Source organism: Agelaius tricolor, unplaced genomic scaffold (assembly GCF_023055355.1).
Source record: "Agelaius tricolor isolate 1412-34295 unplaced genomic scaffold, bAgeTri1.0.p SCAF_49, whole genome shotgun sequence".
Classification (NCBI taxonomy): domain Eukaryota; kingdom Metazoa; phylum Chordata; class Aves; order Passeriformes; family Icteridae; genus Agelaius; species Agelaius tricolor.
In genome coordinates, this window is record NW_027269309.1 from 326,580 (window position 1) to 341,345 (window position 14,766).

General features: G+C 42.1%; 1 protein-coding gene across 2 annotated transcripts in view; it reads left to right on the top strand.

Annotated features, from left to right (window-relative positions):
* The window catches only part of MMP24 (matrix metallopeptidase 24), a 42,658-nt gene that overhangs the window by 9,603 nt on the left and 18,289 nt on the right, over nucleotides 1-14,766 (top strand). For both annotated transcript variants that reach the window (XM_071455476.1, XM_071455477.1), the window contains one exon: nucleotides 1,597-1,901. In XM_071455476.1, coding sequence (XP_071311577.1) covers nucleotides 1,597-1,901 — 305 coding nt within the window. The remainder of the gene's footprint in view (nucleotides 1-1,596; nucleotides 1,902-14,766) is intronic.

A 14,766-nucleotide genomic window follows, 5' to 3' on the forward strand; every position in this document is an offset into this window, starting at 1 on the left:
TCTACTGATTTGCAACATTTATTTTTGCAGAGGTTTTACTTTTGCCCCTGTAGTAGAACTCTTGCTTTTATCCAGACTTAGGCCAGCTGGGGTGAGCTACAGGTGTCAAGGGCATGTTGCAGAGGGGCAGTTGTTTCCCAGAGAGGTGTTCTGAGTCAGTCAGGCTGAAAGCTTTTGGAAGGCAGTTTCTGAAAGATGGTCAGTGGATGTTCCTGGCAATAGGAATGTCACTTCAAATTAAAATTAACCCACCCTGTAGTTGAAATTGCAGCCTTTTAAATTTTTTGGAGGGGGAAAGGAGATTGCAAAGGAGTGAAAATTAGGGATGTAGTCATTAAGGAGAAGAGTTGGGTAAGACTAAGAAAGAAGGTGTGTGGTGAAGAGGTAGAAATGCGAGTGACCAGCATGGGAAAAGTACCAGAATGTGTAGGAAAGAACATGATGGTGTGAAGGGGAAAGAGGATCAGGGACTGGGGCCCTCTGTCTCTTCTGCCAAGAATTCTGAGAAAGGAGCAGGATGCTTCAAGTTACAGTGAGGGGCTACAGAGACGGGGAGGAAGGACTAGTTCTGGGCACTAGTTCAAAGCTTCCACCAATAATGTTTTAACTCAAATTGTGAAGGGACACCTTCTGTATGCAAAGGTCTGAGAATCAGATCCTTCTTCTAACCTTTTTCTGGGCCGTAGGGGAAGGTGGTATGGAGTCATATAAATAAAATAAGTCTTGAGCATATGTGTGAGCAAGAGAAGGAGCTTTGCAGATGACTGCACTGCTGCCCTTGTCAAACCAGTAGTTGTTTAGCTTTCCAATTTCAGTGTTTGTTGTGTACATTCAAATGATGGGTGTCTTGATTCACCACTGAATGTGTTACAGTGCGTTTATATTAAATTGAGCCAGCTTCATTAAAAGACTGAAAATTGTTCCCATGACATAGATACTTTATATTCCCCAAGTCAAGTTTAATAGATCATGAGGCTATTATGTGCACATGCACAAAACATCTCATGAACAGTATTTTTAACATAAGGTTTAGAACTATGGGACATTTAGGTGCAGTTAAATGCCTCTTACTCTCCCCAAACTCTGTATCTTTAGCTCTCATGGACTGGGCTGCACAAAACTGGCAGATCCATCACCCTTATGACCTCTAGAATATTTTAAGTAGTTTGGAGAATGAAGCAGGTCATATAAGTAAGGTTGTGTAGTTTACTGCAAGTTTGTTTCTCAAAACGAATTTTAGTGATCCGTTTTTTTTTCATGTAGTAGATTCCATCTTAGCATAACTTCAGACAAAATCTGAAGTAATTTACATTTTAAAAACAAGTTACTCAGCTGTCTACACCCAGATTTGAAAGGTTTTTAGGAAATGATCCAAAATCAACCAAAGCATTATGAAGGTTCTTGTTAATAAATGTAGAATTCAGATCAGGGTGGTAGTTCTGTTGGTAACTTTCTTTTGTAACAGCCAAACTTTGCATGCACAGAGTAGCATCTGCAAAAAACTTCCTGTTGGGAGTTGAAACTGAGTGGTTATGTATTGATAAGTCTCAAATGTATTCTGCAAATTGAAACATCCCTTCTTTCTCATTCCCACAGTGTACACAACTACACCCCCAAGGTTGGCGAGATTGATACAAGGAGAGCCATTCGTCAGGCCTTTGATGTTTGGCAGAGAGTGACACCACTTACCTTTGAAGAGGTCCCTTACCATGAAATTAAAAATGACAGAAAGGAGGCAGATATTATGATCTTTTTTGCTTCTGGTTTCCATGGAGACAGTTCTCCGTTTGATGGAGAAGGTGGATTCCTGGCTCATGCATACTTTCCTGGACCAGGAATTGGAGGAGACACTCACTTTGACTCAGATGAGCCATGGACCCTGGGAAATTCTAATCATGATGGTAAGAGTGCAGGTCATTTTTCCCAGCAAGGATAAGTTGGATGCAGACACACTGACAGGCTTTCAACTAGAAAGTGTTTGCTTGGTGGAGCTTTCACCTCCCATACAGTGGTTCAGATGCTTTCTAAATACATATTCTATCTTAAATGGGAAAATAATAGTATTTATTTGTTTGTGGCTGTGCATGGTGTGAATTTTAGGAGTGAAGAGAAGAGTGTGTCTGCTGGCTTCTTACGTCTATCAAGATTTGGGCCTTAATTGCTACAAAAACCAGAACTCTGGGAGGGAAAAGATGAATAAAATAGTGTTGAAATTGTATCAAATGGAATACTTTCCAAGGGCAAATAAAGTTAGTTGTAAAGGTGAATAGAACGTTGAGAGTGAAGACATTTGAGTTGCCCATTTGTTTTGATCCATATTTGTTTTCTCACACTCTGGAATTCCTTATTCTGTCAGAGTTTGGGGCTGGCTGATAGTTAAGGGAGACTGATGATTGGGACAACTCTTTTTATCTTATTAAGCATGAAGAGTTTCTGCATCTTTCTAGCTTTATCTTACTCTCTAAAGGCAATGAACTCTTTCTGTTCTATTTTCAAACCTTTGATTAAGGATAGTGATGTCTTGTAAAAAGTTTAGGCTGATAATCAGAATTTCACAGTGGCCTCACAAAATATCTCTCCAATTTCCACAGTCCTAATGGTTTGGGAAGAACGAGGTGTCTTTAGGCCTTTAGGGATTCAAAATCATGTTTTAAATTTTGATAAGGACTAAAAGTTTACTTGGACTGTAAATATGTCTTGATTTTTAAACTATATAAAAGCGGCAGTATCGTTGTGCCCATGATGCCTAAGGACATATGCAGAGGTGATGTCTTTCATTAGACCAAAGAGCGTTGTTTTAAAAGAAAAAGCTTTCAGGCACACAAGCCACCTTCAGGCCTGGCTTAAAGATGACAGCTTGCTTTCAGACTGGATTGCAAATGGGGAAAATCCCTCAGAGCTGTGAGTTGGTATCAGATCATCTCTGACAGGAAATGGAGCTGTCAGGTTCAGCGAGGGAGTGCTGATTTGTAGGAAAGCAGAAATGAGACAATACTTGTCTTTGTAGGGAAAGAGGAGCAATGTTTCCTGGCATGTGCAAATGATTACAGGAGGTGTAGGCTGAGAAAGGGAGGTGGGGTGTGGTGAGGGGGAGAGTGTGGAGACTGTGGGAAATTATAATGTGACTGAGAAGCAGTGTTTTGCTGTCTTGAAATGTTAGCAAGTTTTATTCCTAGGTTTGTGGCTGGAGGGCTCCCTCCAGGATCAGGAGTGAGAGACAGTCAGAGACTGAGTGGTTACCACGTGAGAGCTGCAGCAGTGAGGTGTGTTTGTGTGTGTCAGTGCTCTGTGCCACTTCAGTCTGGTCTCAGCAGTTATTTGAGCTCAGCTGTGGGAGTGTGGGAGGCCCAGGTATTGGATATGACTTCCCAGGAAAGCTCATGTATGAGACCTGGGGGTGCTGGTGTCTGGGGTAGAAGGTCCTTGCAGGAAGGTGGAAGGGAAGGTTTTGACAAGTTGTACTTGCTTTTTTCTATTCTCATTTTCTGCACAAAATGCTTCCTTCTGAGATAAGCTTAGCAAGGTTGGGAGTCAGCTTAAAGGCTGGCAGGGATGGCTCTGCAGAAAATATTCCATCCCTTGGTAGAATGTTCCACCATAGGTGGACACTTCTTTGAGGATTTTTTTTGGTGCAGTTTTTAGGATGGTGTTTGAGTTCAATGCATACAATGAGTAGAGTGTCTCTCTTTCTATAAAAGCTTTTTAATGCTATTCTTATCCATGTGACTCTTTCAAAAACATGATGTATTTCTCTGCTGTTCTGAATGACTGTCATGAGTGGTGTTCTCAAAGTTCATGAATTGGTATTTGAGGGGCTGGTGTGCTCTTTGTGTAAGAATTGATAGAGGAATTGAGATTTTCTTTTCAGAGGATGTCACCTGTGCATTTGCTTTCAGATTACTGTGCTGCACAGACTGGGCTGCACAGGCTCTTTTCAAAAGTCACCAGTGAGGAAGTTGAGAATGGTGGGGTTGTATTTGACCCTTCCATGTGGGGGAAGTGTTGGTGGTAGAAGGAGAGTTTGATGTTTTGAGGGTGACAGGGGTAAGGCTGTAGTCAGAGCATTATAGACATGTTGTGTGAGGAATTTGGTTTTGCCTGCATCCTTATCTTCGGTGTGCAATTGTGAAGGTGTCCTGCTTCCTCCCTGGGTGATCCAGGCCTCTTTAGGGAGGAGTTTCCTTCTGTTTCACTATTCCTTGTTGCTGGAGTACTCACTAGCTTCAGGTTCTCACCTCTGATGTGTTCTATTTGAAATGCTTTTAGGAGGACTTTGAAGAGTTTCTTCTTGGTCAGAGGTTTCCTGCTCAGTTCACTGCCAATTTTCATTGAAAATAAGTTATTAGAGGGGACGATATAATCTGTTTAACAGGAAGTGTTTCTTCAAATGTGATCTTGCTTGTCCTTAAGATATGTATTTTCTGGCAACAGGGTTGATCAGTCTGGAATTGAAGAAACCTCAGTAAAAGAACAAAAAAGCCCTATGAAAAATCATTAGCAAAGCTCTCATTTATTCACATGCAAAAAAGGAACTGGTTTCGCCATTCAGTATCTGTTCAATGATTATAAGAGTCTTGAAATAAGATTGAAGTAACAATGGTATCTTTTCATCAACCCACAAAATACCACAGTGTAAAATGTTCCACTCCTGACAAGAATGCGTCTTAGTTGAAGGGAAAAGTTGAGCCCTCTACCTTAGAGCTCTCTTAGCCTTGCAGTTACGAAGGTAAATCTCCTGTCAGCAGAGCAGAATGCTGAAACTGGTGCCATAGATCCTTAGAACATTTTGCTGACCTCTCTCACCCATACAGTTTTATTACAATTATTCCAGTCTGAATCCTTGCTTTTGTGGGCCTGCATCGGTTTCACCTGCAGAGGTCCAGAGTATCTGTGTTTGGGAGCAGCTGTCACCCCACAGAAGAGCTGCTTTGCAGTCTTCACTAGCAGTACAAATTATATGGATAGAAGTGAAATGTTTCACATGAAATTTCATCCACTCAGGAAAAATAAGAATTATTTGAGCAGATCTTTCTATGCAAACAGCCATCTCCAATTTGTACGTGGAGAATGTGATATATCCTGTTGATGAAAGCTTCTGTCTTGTAAAGAGGCCTTGTGGTAATCCACTGGGGTTATTGACAACTTTATCATCCCAGCTAGGATATAGTTAGTTGGGATTTATGTACTCATTATCATTTTGCATTGTTATTATCATGCTGATTTTGCCCTTGTGGGCAGCATGTCCACTACCACATCCCTTAAAATTATTGGTGTAATCATAATAGATGTGATGCTGTTGCTTGTCCTCTTGAGCCCTTGGTAACAGGGGCACATGCACCAACCCTTCTGTTTTCTTCTGCTGTGAAGAATGACTCCTGCATAGGCTTTCAAAGTGAATGCAAAGTTTCCTTCCCCCTGGATATTAGTTACAGTTCCACTCAGACGTTCAGTTTCTTTAGCCGAGTAAGACTGTACTTCCAATTTATGGTTGCTGATTTATCTTCATAATTGTACTGCCTTCTCTGGCATTCTCATAAGTAAGCTCTGGAAGCTTAATTTATATAATCTTATGATGAAGATGGGCAAAACCAGGTAGGAAGGAGGTTGAACTCCTGTAGCGGCTCTTATTAACTGGGACCATGGGATAAAGAATTTGTTTGTTTTCCCGTGAAAATGTTGACGAGAGCAGCTGGAAGCATGAAGCAGAACGTTGGAATTTAGAGGAAACAAGGGAAATCAGAGAAGTGATGCAGCAAACAAGATGCAACTGAAAAAGAGAGGGCACATTTAGAGATAAATCATCTACACAACCCCACGTGAGGAGCAGCTGGCATGGTCACAGTGGTGGGGGCTGACCTTGTGGTTTTCCTGGAATGTGCTCTTCAATAGGGATGAAAGCAGCTGTTGGCTGCTTAGCTAGTCCCAGCCCTGTTAGGCTTTGGTGCCTGGCAGGTGGAGGCAGGTGAAGCTGTGTTTGAAGCCCCTGTCCTTCAGCAGGACCTGGGGTGTAGCTGCTCTCTGGCCATGGGGCCCCTCTTGGCTGCTCAGATGCAGCATTTGGTCACCTGCACATGTCAGCACAGGCTCAGTTCCCAAGTACTGGTTTTATCAGAAGGAACACCAGACTTTCCTCTCCTTTCTTGAGATTTTGGGCATTTTTTTACTTGAAATGTGCTGTAGAAACAGCCAAGCAGTCTTTGAATTGCCCACCTCAAGACTCACAACACCGACATGTTGCTCAGGCAGCAAAAGCCTGAAAGGGGATGAACAGACTTGGCAGTGCTGGGGTCTGTCTCCCTTGGCTCCTAACTTGGCTCAAGCACAGAGGAGATGCATGAAATACATTATTAACTGGCCAAATTGAATACTTGCTAGCCTTTATATGGAAATAATAATTATAGATGTATGTAACTCCAGAGTTGAAAAGGAATCCTGAGTGACTGAAAGTTAGTTCTGTCAGTTTAAATATCCACATGACACATAGAGCTCTTACACACCTCTGACAACTCAAACATTATTTTAATCTAGATTAACTACAGAAAGTAAATTTTTATCTCCAGTTTAACATTACAAATAGTATTAATAATAATCACAGGTAAATCTCCCTCCTGGTGTCTTAAAAACAAAAATACATTGCTGTTATGCATGTCACTAACACCATACCACTAAATCTGTGGTGTCTGTCAACCCCCTGCAGGTAGATTAGAGAATCTTTTTAATATTAAGGTGAGGTAAGACCTGGGGTATCCATACTCTGCCAGGGATCACCAGATTTTATTTCTTTCCCCATGCCCAGAGTTGGCCTCTAAGAGCCTCCCTGTCATCTGTTGTCATGTGGCATTGTGGGTGGGAGTGTGCCCAGGGCAGCCACTTCAGCTCCTTTGGGAAACACCTGCAGCTGATGAATTATTTCTGTACCAACTCCAGTGTGGCTCAGCTTCACATCGTGTGGTCACTGTACAGACCACAGGGTTCATCTTTCAGTGCCCCTCTTCCACATGTGTACCAAGTTTTCTCTGTAAATGTTGGATGACCACTGTGGCAGCTTTTTAGATGTTGGCAAGAAATGCTGAGCTTTGCTAACAGCAAGTAAACAAATCTTATAATTGTTCCAACTGATTGTGTCCCCCACAGATCCCAGTGGGTTCCTGCAGAGACTTCTTTGGAAAGCTTCCTGTTCTTGGCTTCTGAGAGAAAGCCAACCAAAAATACTGCCAGAGTTTGCAAGGCACTGGCAGAAGCAGTACAGGAGATGAGATTTCACAGGTCACCTTCAGTTAATTCAGCGCTAATTCAGCACAGGAGCTTCTGCAGAAGCCCTGGGGGAAAAGGGCCTGAAGCACCTTTGGGAAGGTTCTGTCAGCCACAGAGCAGAGGAACTGGACAGCTTTTTCCCTGTGATTCTGCCACAAGGAGTAGCATTGTTTCAGTGGACACCGCAGAGCAAGCACTCCTGGAGTCACCATCTGGACGTGGCATATGTTCAGGAACCTGACCAGGTTTTTCAGGACAGCCAAATATTGTCTAGGCTGACGAATGTGAATATTCAGCAAGGATCTGAAGGAGAAAATTTTGATTAGGGTAGCTAATTTTGGAGCTTACTGACAGCCAGTGATCATGACATGCCTGTTTGGGGGAATGCAGAGCTTTAAGCCAACATTTGCTGATCAGTGTGTTCAAAGCACTGTCTTCACTAGAGGTTTACTGTTTTCTGTCCTGGCAGTATTAACATCACAGACCTCCTTGATTCTTTGGACATTTGTATTCCTGTAAGCAAGATGAAACCAGGGGAGCTGGGCTTGGTCAGCCTAGTGAGGAGAAGGAGGATGGGGAGGAAGCATCTAATAAAAGTCTTCTACCTGAGGAGATATTAGGGAGAGGAGGGAGGCACACTCTCTTGGAGGTGGAGGAATAGAAAAAGGAACAAAAGGCAAGGGGCACAAGCTGCAACAAGAAAATCTCCGCCTGGGGTGTAAGGTAAAAACTTCTTCAGGTGCAGAGTGGTAGAACTCCTCAGAGGCTGCACCTGAAGAGGTTGTGGGGACTCCATCCTTTGAGACTTTTGGAGCATGGCTGGATGATGTCCTGAGCAACCTGATGTAGTTTTGAGATTAGTCCTGCTTGAAGCAGAAAGATAAACTTGGTGGCTTCCAGCCATGCCTTTCAATCTACATTTTTCCATAATTCTTTAGCACTGCCATAGACAGAATTTGAGTTCCTAGAACTTGAAAGCAAATTGTAGTTACTTCTCATGGCAGCTCTGAGCCATAACAAGGTATTCAGCTCATAAAATTCTCTGTTTCTATCAGCTAGTTCCCTTCTAAAAACAGGACTGTTTAACATTGAAATTGTTCATGAGGGAGGACTGGTGATGCTCACAGGTGCATGAAAAGGTAGCTGGCAATATTTTTTGCCAGCTGCTTGATCCTTTTAAAGAAACACCTCTGACTGTTCCTTTTTCTTTTTTTTTTTTCCATGCCTGAATTTACAAGGTTTCTGGAGCATTGACTAGACTAATCCTGTAAACATAGAATGTATGTTAGAATATCCAGCAGATTCCCTGGTATTAAGGGGAGATGTATCAGTAGGTTTGGCTTTTTCTAGGTAAAAACTAGTCATAGAATTTTTCTTTATCAAAGACTTCCAGGTATTTCCAGTCACTTTGGAAACACTGCTGGCTAAACACGATTTATCCTCTTTGTTTTGTTTGATTACAGTTGTGATATTTTATGTGGTGGGAGGGAACTAAGAGGAATGCAGAGTATCCAGCTGTAGCTTTCTTGTTGTGTTTGAGATTCGTATTGGCATCCATTTTCCTAGATTGACTCTCTACTCTCTGCTTACTCCCCACTTATCTGACCTGTGCAAGTGCAGTGCCTGCTAGAAAAAGAAAATGCACCTTAACCCCTGTACCTGCACCCAGCAAATTGACAGAACTTGGCAGTCTTTTCTCCTTGATTAATTCCTGTTTCCTCTGCGTCTTCCCTTGCTTTGTCTCATTTCTTACTTACTTTACCACTTTTTCTCATGTTCATTTTCTACGGAGGTACTGAGGTTGGCAATCTACAGAGTGTGAACACAATGAGTAACTCACAACAGAGAACATGTGTAATTTTTGTGCTGTTTGGCTGCTAAGTAGACTTTTAATTTTCTTTCTTTGATTTCTCAGATACAGAGCATGTTCACATCTAAAGAGTTTTGTTCTAACAAATGGCATTTTGAATCCATCATTATTTTTCAGGCTTTTGACACTGTTGTTGAAAATGAGCATCAGCGTTTTCCAGAGCAAAAACCAGAGCTGCTTTGAAGTTACTCACGTGTCCCTTAACACAGAAGACCTGGAAGACTTTCATGTACACGTTGGAAGTCAAGTGGGGCATAAATTGTATTAAAATTTCAGTTTATTCTCTCAGGCCTTTTGATGATACGTCACCAGGTCATGCTGTTGCTTGGTATTTTGTTCACTGAAGACTAGTTCAGTGTTTAATCTCCAGGACATGCCTATTTAACACTGGTTTCATCCTGTAGCTGCTTGGAGAGAGACTCCTTCCCATAAGCCTGAGCTCTCTCACATCCTATGCTAATGTTGAACAGATTTGAGCAAGGATATAGACACACGATTTCAAGACAGCCAGCCACAGTAAAAAGAAATCAAATCAGGCAGCTTAAATCAGCAGCAGTTTGAGATTACACCCCTGTCCTGTCACCCTGAAGGAGAAGAGAGAAAGCCCATCAGCACATGGAGAAGATTTCTGTCTTCAGATTCTCCTCTCCACCCCTGGACAGCTTCTCTGTAAGTAATGCTTTCTTTTGGTGTGTTTGCTGTCATTTAATGAACATGGCAGTGGCTTCACAATGCAGGCTGGATTTTAAAGCTTGGCAGTGCTAGTTATTGATTACAGCTGAGATTCATTAATAAGGGTCACCTCCAAATTCCAAATTTTCAAAACACTCTACTTGTAAATATACCTGATGGTTCTTGTCAATACCTGAAGTTCACAGTGTTCTTTAAAGAAAAATGTTAGCCCGTTGCATTTGTCTTTCAATACACAGAGTATGAATATAGTTATGTACCAATTAATTTATATACCTATAATCAAAATTAAGTACTTTACTTCTTTTCACAGATAACGAAATACTCTGGGATTCACAGGAAAGAGCCAGTAAGGACCAAAATGGTGTGTCTTCCCTTAAAAAAGAAGAAGAAAAAAAAATACTGTGTGAAAAAAAAACAGGTCACAAGAATCAAGGTGAGCCAAAAATTCTCTTTTTATCACTTTCCTTTTGTAAAGCAGAAACTGATGATGTGAAATGAGCCAAAACAGAGCTGTATCTTTAATAAAGTTGTGTCATTCCACTTGCTGAAGGGCAGAGGAGAAAAACAACAGGCCATCAGGAAGAAAAGAAAATAAAAATAGAGGAATTCTTGAAAAGAGTTTGCAAGTCATCACAGGCAGATTGTAGCATCAGCAGGGAAATGACACCCAGTACTCTGGATTTTGACATCACACGTAAGCAGCAAACTTGGGAGGTGCTTAAATTACTTTTTTTCTTTGCTGTTTCTGAAGGAGAGCTCACAGTTTGAAAACAGTTTGACTAGTATTGCCTTCTCTACCCAAATCCACCAAGAATATGACTCGGAGAGTGGAGATCTCTTCCATCCCAGCTCTTGTGTCTCAGTCCTACTCAGTCTCACAGCCCCATCAGGAACTTCTGTGTTAGGGGAGGACAAAGACAGAAAGTCTCCTGCTCTAGAGAACACCCTGGCTGTGGCACAGAGCTGCTCTTAGAGCTTCCAGAGCAACACTTGCTCTGTTGCCAGCATCAGGAATTAAATATCATTTCAACCTGATGGGCAAAAAAGGATTCCAGATGTCACAGACTGGATTGTCCACACTGCCTATGCCAAGGCCTGGGGTTTTTTAGTTACTTTCCAGTGTTTCCACAGCTGGGTCAGAACTAAATTCTGTCAGTAGACTCTGCTATTTAAATACTTCTAAAATAACAACAATAGCTCATTTTCAAGACTGATGGAATGAAGGTCATACCTACATTTTTTTGTGTTTTTATGATTTTTTTTTTTCTTTACTGCTTTACCATCTGTTCTACCAAATTCTCTGCTGGTATAGGCAAATAGGAATTTTCATTTTGGGATTAGTAATTCTTTGATACTGAATTGTACATGATGGGTTTAATTTTTCAGCAGAACACGCTTGCTCCACTGAACTGCCAGGCTGCTGAGCAGCAGAAATGGCACAACTGCCCCTCCCTCTGGCTGCTCCCTCTGTCAGGTTTGGTCTCACCATTCCAGACCATTAGTTTGTATTTTTCCTCTTGAGTTTCTACAGGAGGTTGTCCTCATAATCCCCTCTGTGCATGTCAAATAAAGCACAGCTTGCACCATTAGTAAGGTGTATAGCACAGCTAGCAGCCTTGATTTGCACACTGCCTTTTGGGCAATAAAGGCAAATTACCTTTCACGTTGGTAACATGATGTGGTTCTTGTCCTTCTGCAGTCCCTTGGTCTCCTGGGGATCAGTTTAATATGGCTGTGGTGCAATTGCTGTTAAAACTGCACATCATTCCTTCTTTCTGCAGGGAAGCTGTTCTGACACTTTTCAGAGTTTTCAGTAATTCCTTAAGAAGCAACATGTAACAGTAATTGCTTATGAACAGAGGAACACCTGTATTTCTTTTTAATATGCATTTTCTTCCTTTCTAGATAGAAAAGCTGTTTTCCACAGAATTCCACAGAGCAGTATCACCCCTTCTTCAGGGTTTCAGAAGATTGGAAAGCTTTCCTTGAGCAGAGCATGTCGTGGAGGTGAATGGAGGAGCACGGACAAAACACATGTTCTTATGTTGGACAGGTCAGACCTGCCAGGTCTGAAGATGCAAGAACCAAGGCATAGCTTAGAGTAGCCCTAAAGCTTCTTTAAGTTGTGCTTGGGAAACAGTTGTCTCTACGTGGCTGTTGGGGTGGAAGGAACATAAGCATGTTTAGTTCACACCATCTCTTCTGTAATTACCTGAGGCATGCTATTGTCACACACAATCAATCATCTGACTTCTTAAGTATCATTCTTACTTTAATAAAATTTCAAAATATCACCCTCATATGTCTTTTTGTGTCTGAGTACACTGCAATATGTAGATTTGTTGGCAGAGTGATGCAGTTCATAAAGTATAAAACTAACATGACAAAGAGCAGAGATTCAGTCTCTTTTCTGCTGTTAATCAGAATGCAATATTATTTGTACTTCTGTTGTCTTAGAAGCTGTGTCCTGGATTTACATTCCCCAGTGCTGTGTGCTCTCCAGAGCCTACCCACATGCACAGCTGTGCTGAGGGATAAACACTGATGGCAGTGACTGATAGCACTGCCCTAGTGGAGTCTGTGACCTGCTGCTGTGTGCTGACAGGCATTTCAGCAGCCTACAGGAATTTTTCAGTGAGTTACGTAGCCAAATGAATTGTTTTGGTGTGGATTTCCATAGTTTAAAGGAATGACACTGTACAGGAAGGCATGTGCTGGCAACTTCACGAAGAAAAGCTGTCTCAAGGTGTCTGTTACCTATTGAATGGTTTTTCCAGAGGAAGATTAAAATCAAAGAATCAGGAGGGGTGGAGTTTGAGAGTTGCAGGAAGTTCATACATAAATAGTTTATCTATGATTCCAGTGTTCTCTGTTGTAATAAAACCATGTCTTTATTCTGCAGGGAAAAGTAGAATGTTACAAACAATTTGAGAGGCCTTTCACCAAAGATCTGGGTTTAATGTGGGATTATATTGCAGTTTATCTAAAGTAAGGTAGCTCATCTGGGAGCACACCAGCTAATGAGGTTTATCCTGAACACATACTGTTTTTAATTAAGAAAATTAAACTTAAACCTATGTTTCAAGTTGTATAGAACCATTGAGCTGGATGTAAGGTAAGCAGTGTATTCACCTATGCGTCATCCCAGGATGCTTTTATAGTGCTATAGGTGTGTCCTCAGTTGTCATTTGCTGTGGTGATAACGTGCTGGAAAGGAAAACGCATCAGCAACTTCAAAACTAAATTAACTGTGTTTCTTTGTGTTTAGTATAGCAGGTCAAACTATTTAATTCAATGAGCCAACTTACTCCCTCCAGTTTTACAGGGTCATCCTCTCTCTGGTGCTGGCTGGTGGACTTTTGGCTGCCTCCTGAGAACTGGGAAGGAGGAAGCTCAGGCAGGTCTCTGACCAGACCTGTTCGTTTTGTACAGATGGTGCAAATGAGCAAAAATTGTTGTGTTCTTCTTGGGACTGTTTCCTCCAAGTACAGATCCTTCCTAACCCTACTGTTTTACCCAGGTCCTCAGATACTCTGAGTGCAAGTTTTTCTTGTTACTTGAGTGGGTTGAGCAGGAAATTAGGGAGCTGTATCCCATTGCTTGACCATGTTTCCATGGCAAAGCATCAAGCTAGGCTGATGCTAGCCTAGCATCCATCTGAATCTTTCTCCAAGAAGATGGACACTATGCTTTTGGATAAGAAATGTGGAGAACTGGGAGGTCAGAGACCTTCCTGTATGTTCAAGAACCAACAGAAACAATGTGGGAGGTACAAGCTCCTTTCCAGACTTCTCCAGCTCAGCAGTGGGTGAGAACACACAGTCCTCAGAGCCCCAGGCCGAGTTCTGTGGAAGGAGAGAACCACACTGGTGGTTTTATACCTCAATATTTTCTTTTCAGAGCAAATCCTAGCCTATCCCTTCAAAAGGAACAATGTGTTCTCTTCCATGCTATGGAATTTACTCCCATTAGCAAATCAAAGGGAACTTGTTGCTTAACAATATTATTGATTGAGTTACCCTTCAAGAGAAAACAGGATGATGAATCCAGAGCTGGATTTTTGAGAACTCTGGGCTTCTGAAATGGTCTTAAGACTTCTTTCTCCCATCTCCTCCTCCCATGAAATGCTGTTTCACGTGTTCTCTGAGAATGATGTAGTTGTTTCAGACCTGGGACCTCCTTAGAGTGTGCAGCATGATGGAGAAAGGAGACAACAGGGACATGCTGGAAGGAAAAGGTCAACAGATGTGTCTGGGAGGAGGCCAGAATAGAAATATGAGGGGATTAAACAGAGGTGAGAAATTTTTGGCCAGGGCAGGGAGCAGAAGGAGAGGGAGCTGTGTGTGCTTCTGCCATGGATGCCTTTCAGCAAAAGTAGATGAGAAGCAACCACAGCAGTGAGAATCAGGGCACTTGGAGAGAACTAAGAGGAGCTTCTTGTCCTGCTTTCTGTGGAGATCAGTTCACTTCCTAGGAATTCTCTTGAGCTCTACTTCGTCTGCTCCAGCCATTGCCCATGGTTTATCCCTGCTTTGGTTTGAGTGGTCTCCTGGCCATGGAGGAGCAGAACTTTTCCACTTCACTGCTGACCTGCCTGCTGTGGCTGTGCTGGAACTCGGACAGTTCATTTCTTTGAGTTTCTTATCTCTAGTTGCTACAGAACTTCCCAGCCAACATTTTCTGTGCTCTGTGACATCCTCACACACAACTGCCAGCCAGAATGGTGGTTTAAAAGTGGACAGCAGCAGCTGTTCTCCACAGCTGTTTTTCCAGGAACAAGTATTTCCTAAGCATAGCTGGGAAAAGGTGTGTATCTGTTCCATAGGGGAAGAGCTGGCTGGCCTGACCATGGTGGTTGAGGTACTTCTTCAGGAATGAGCCTTCATCTTGCTGATCATCACAGAACTCTTACTGGTTATCTCACTGGGGATCAAAAACAAACAACGATG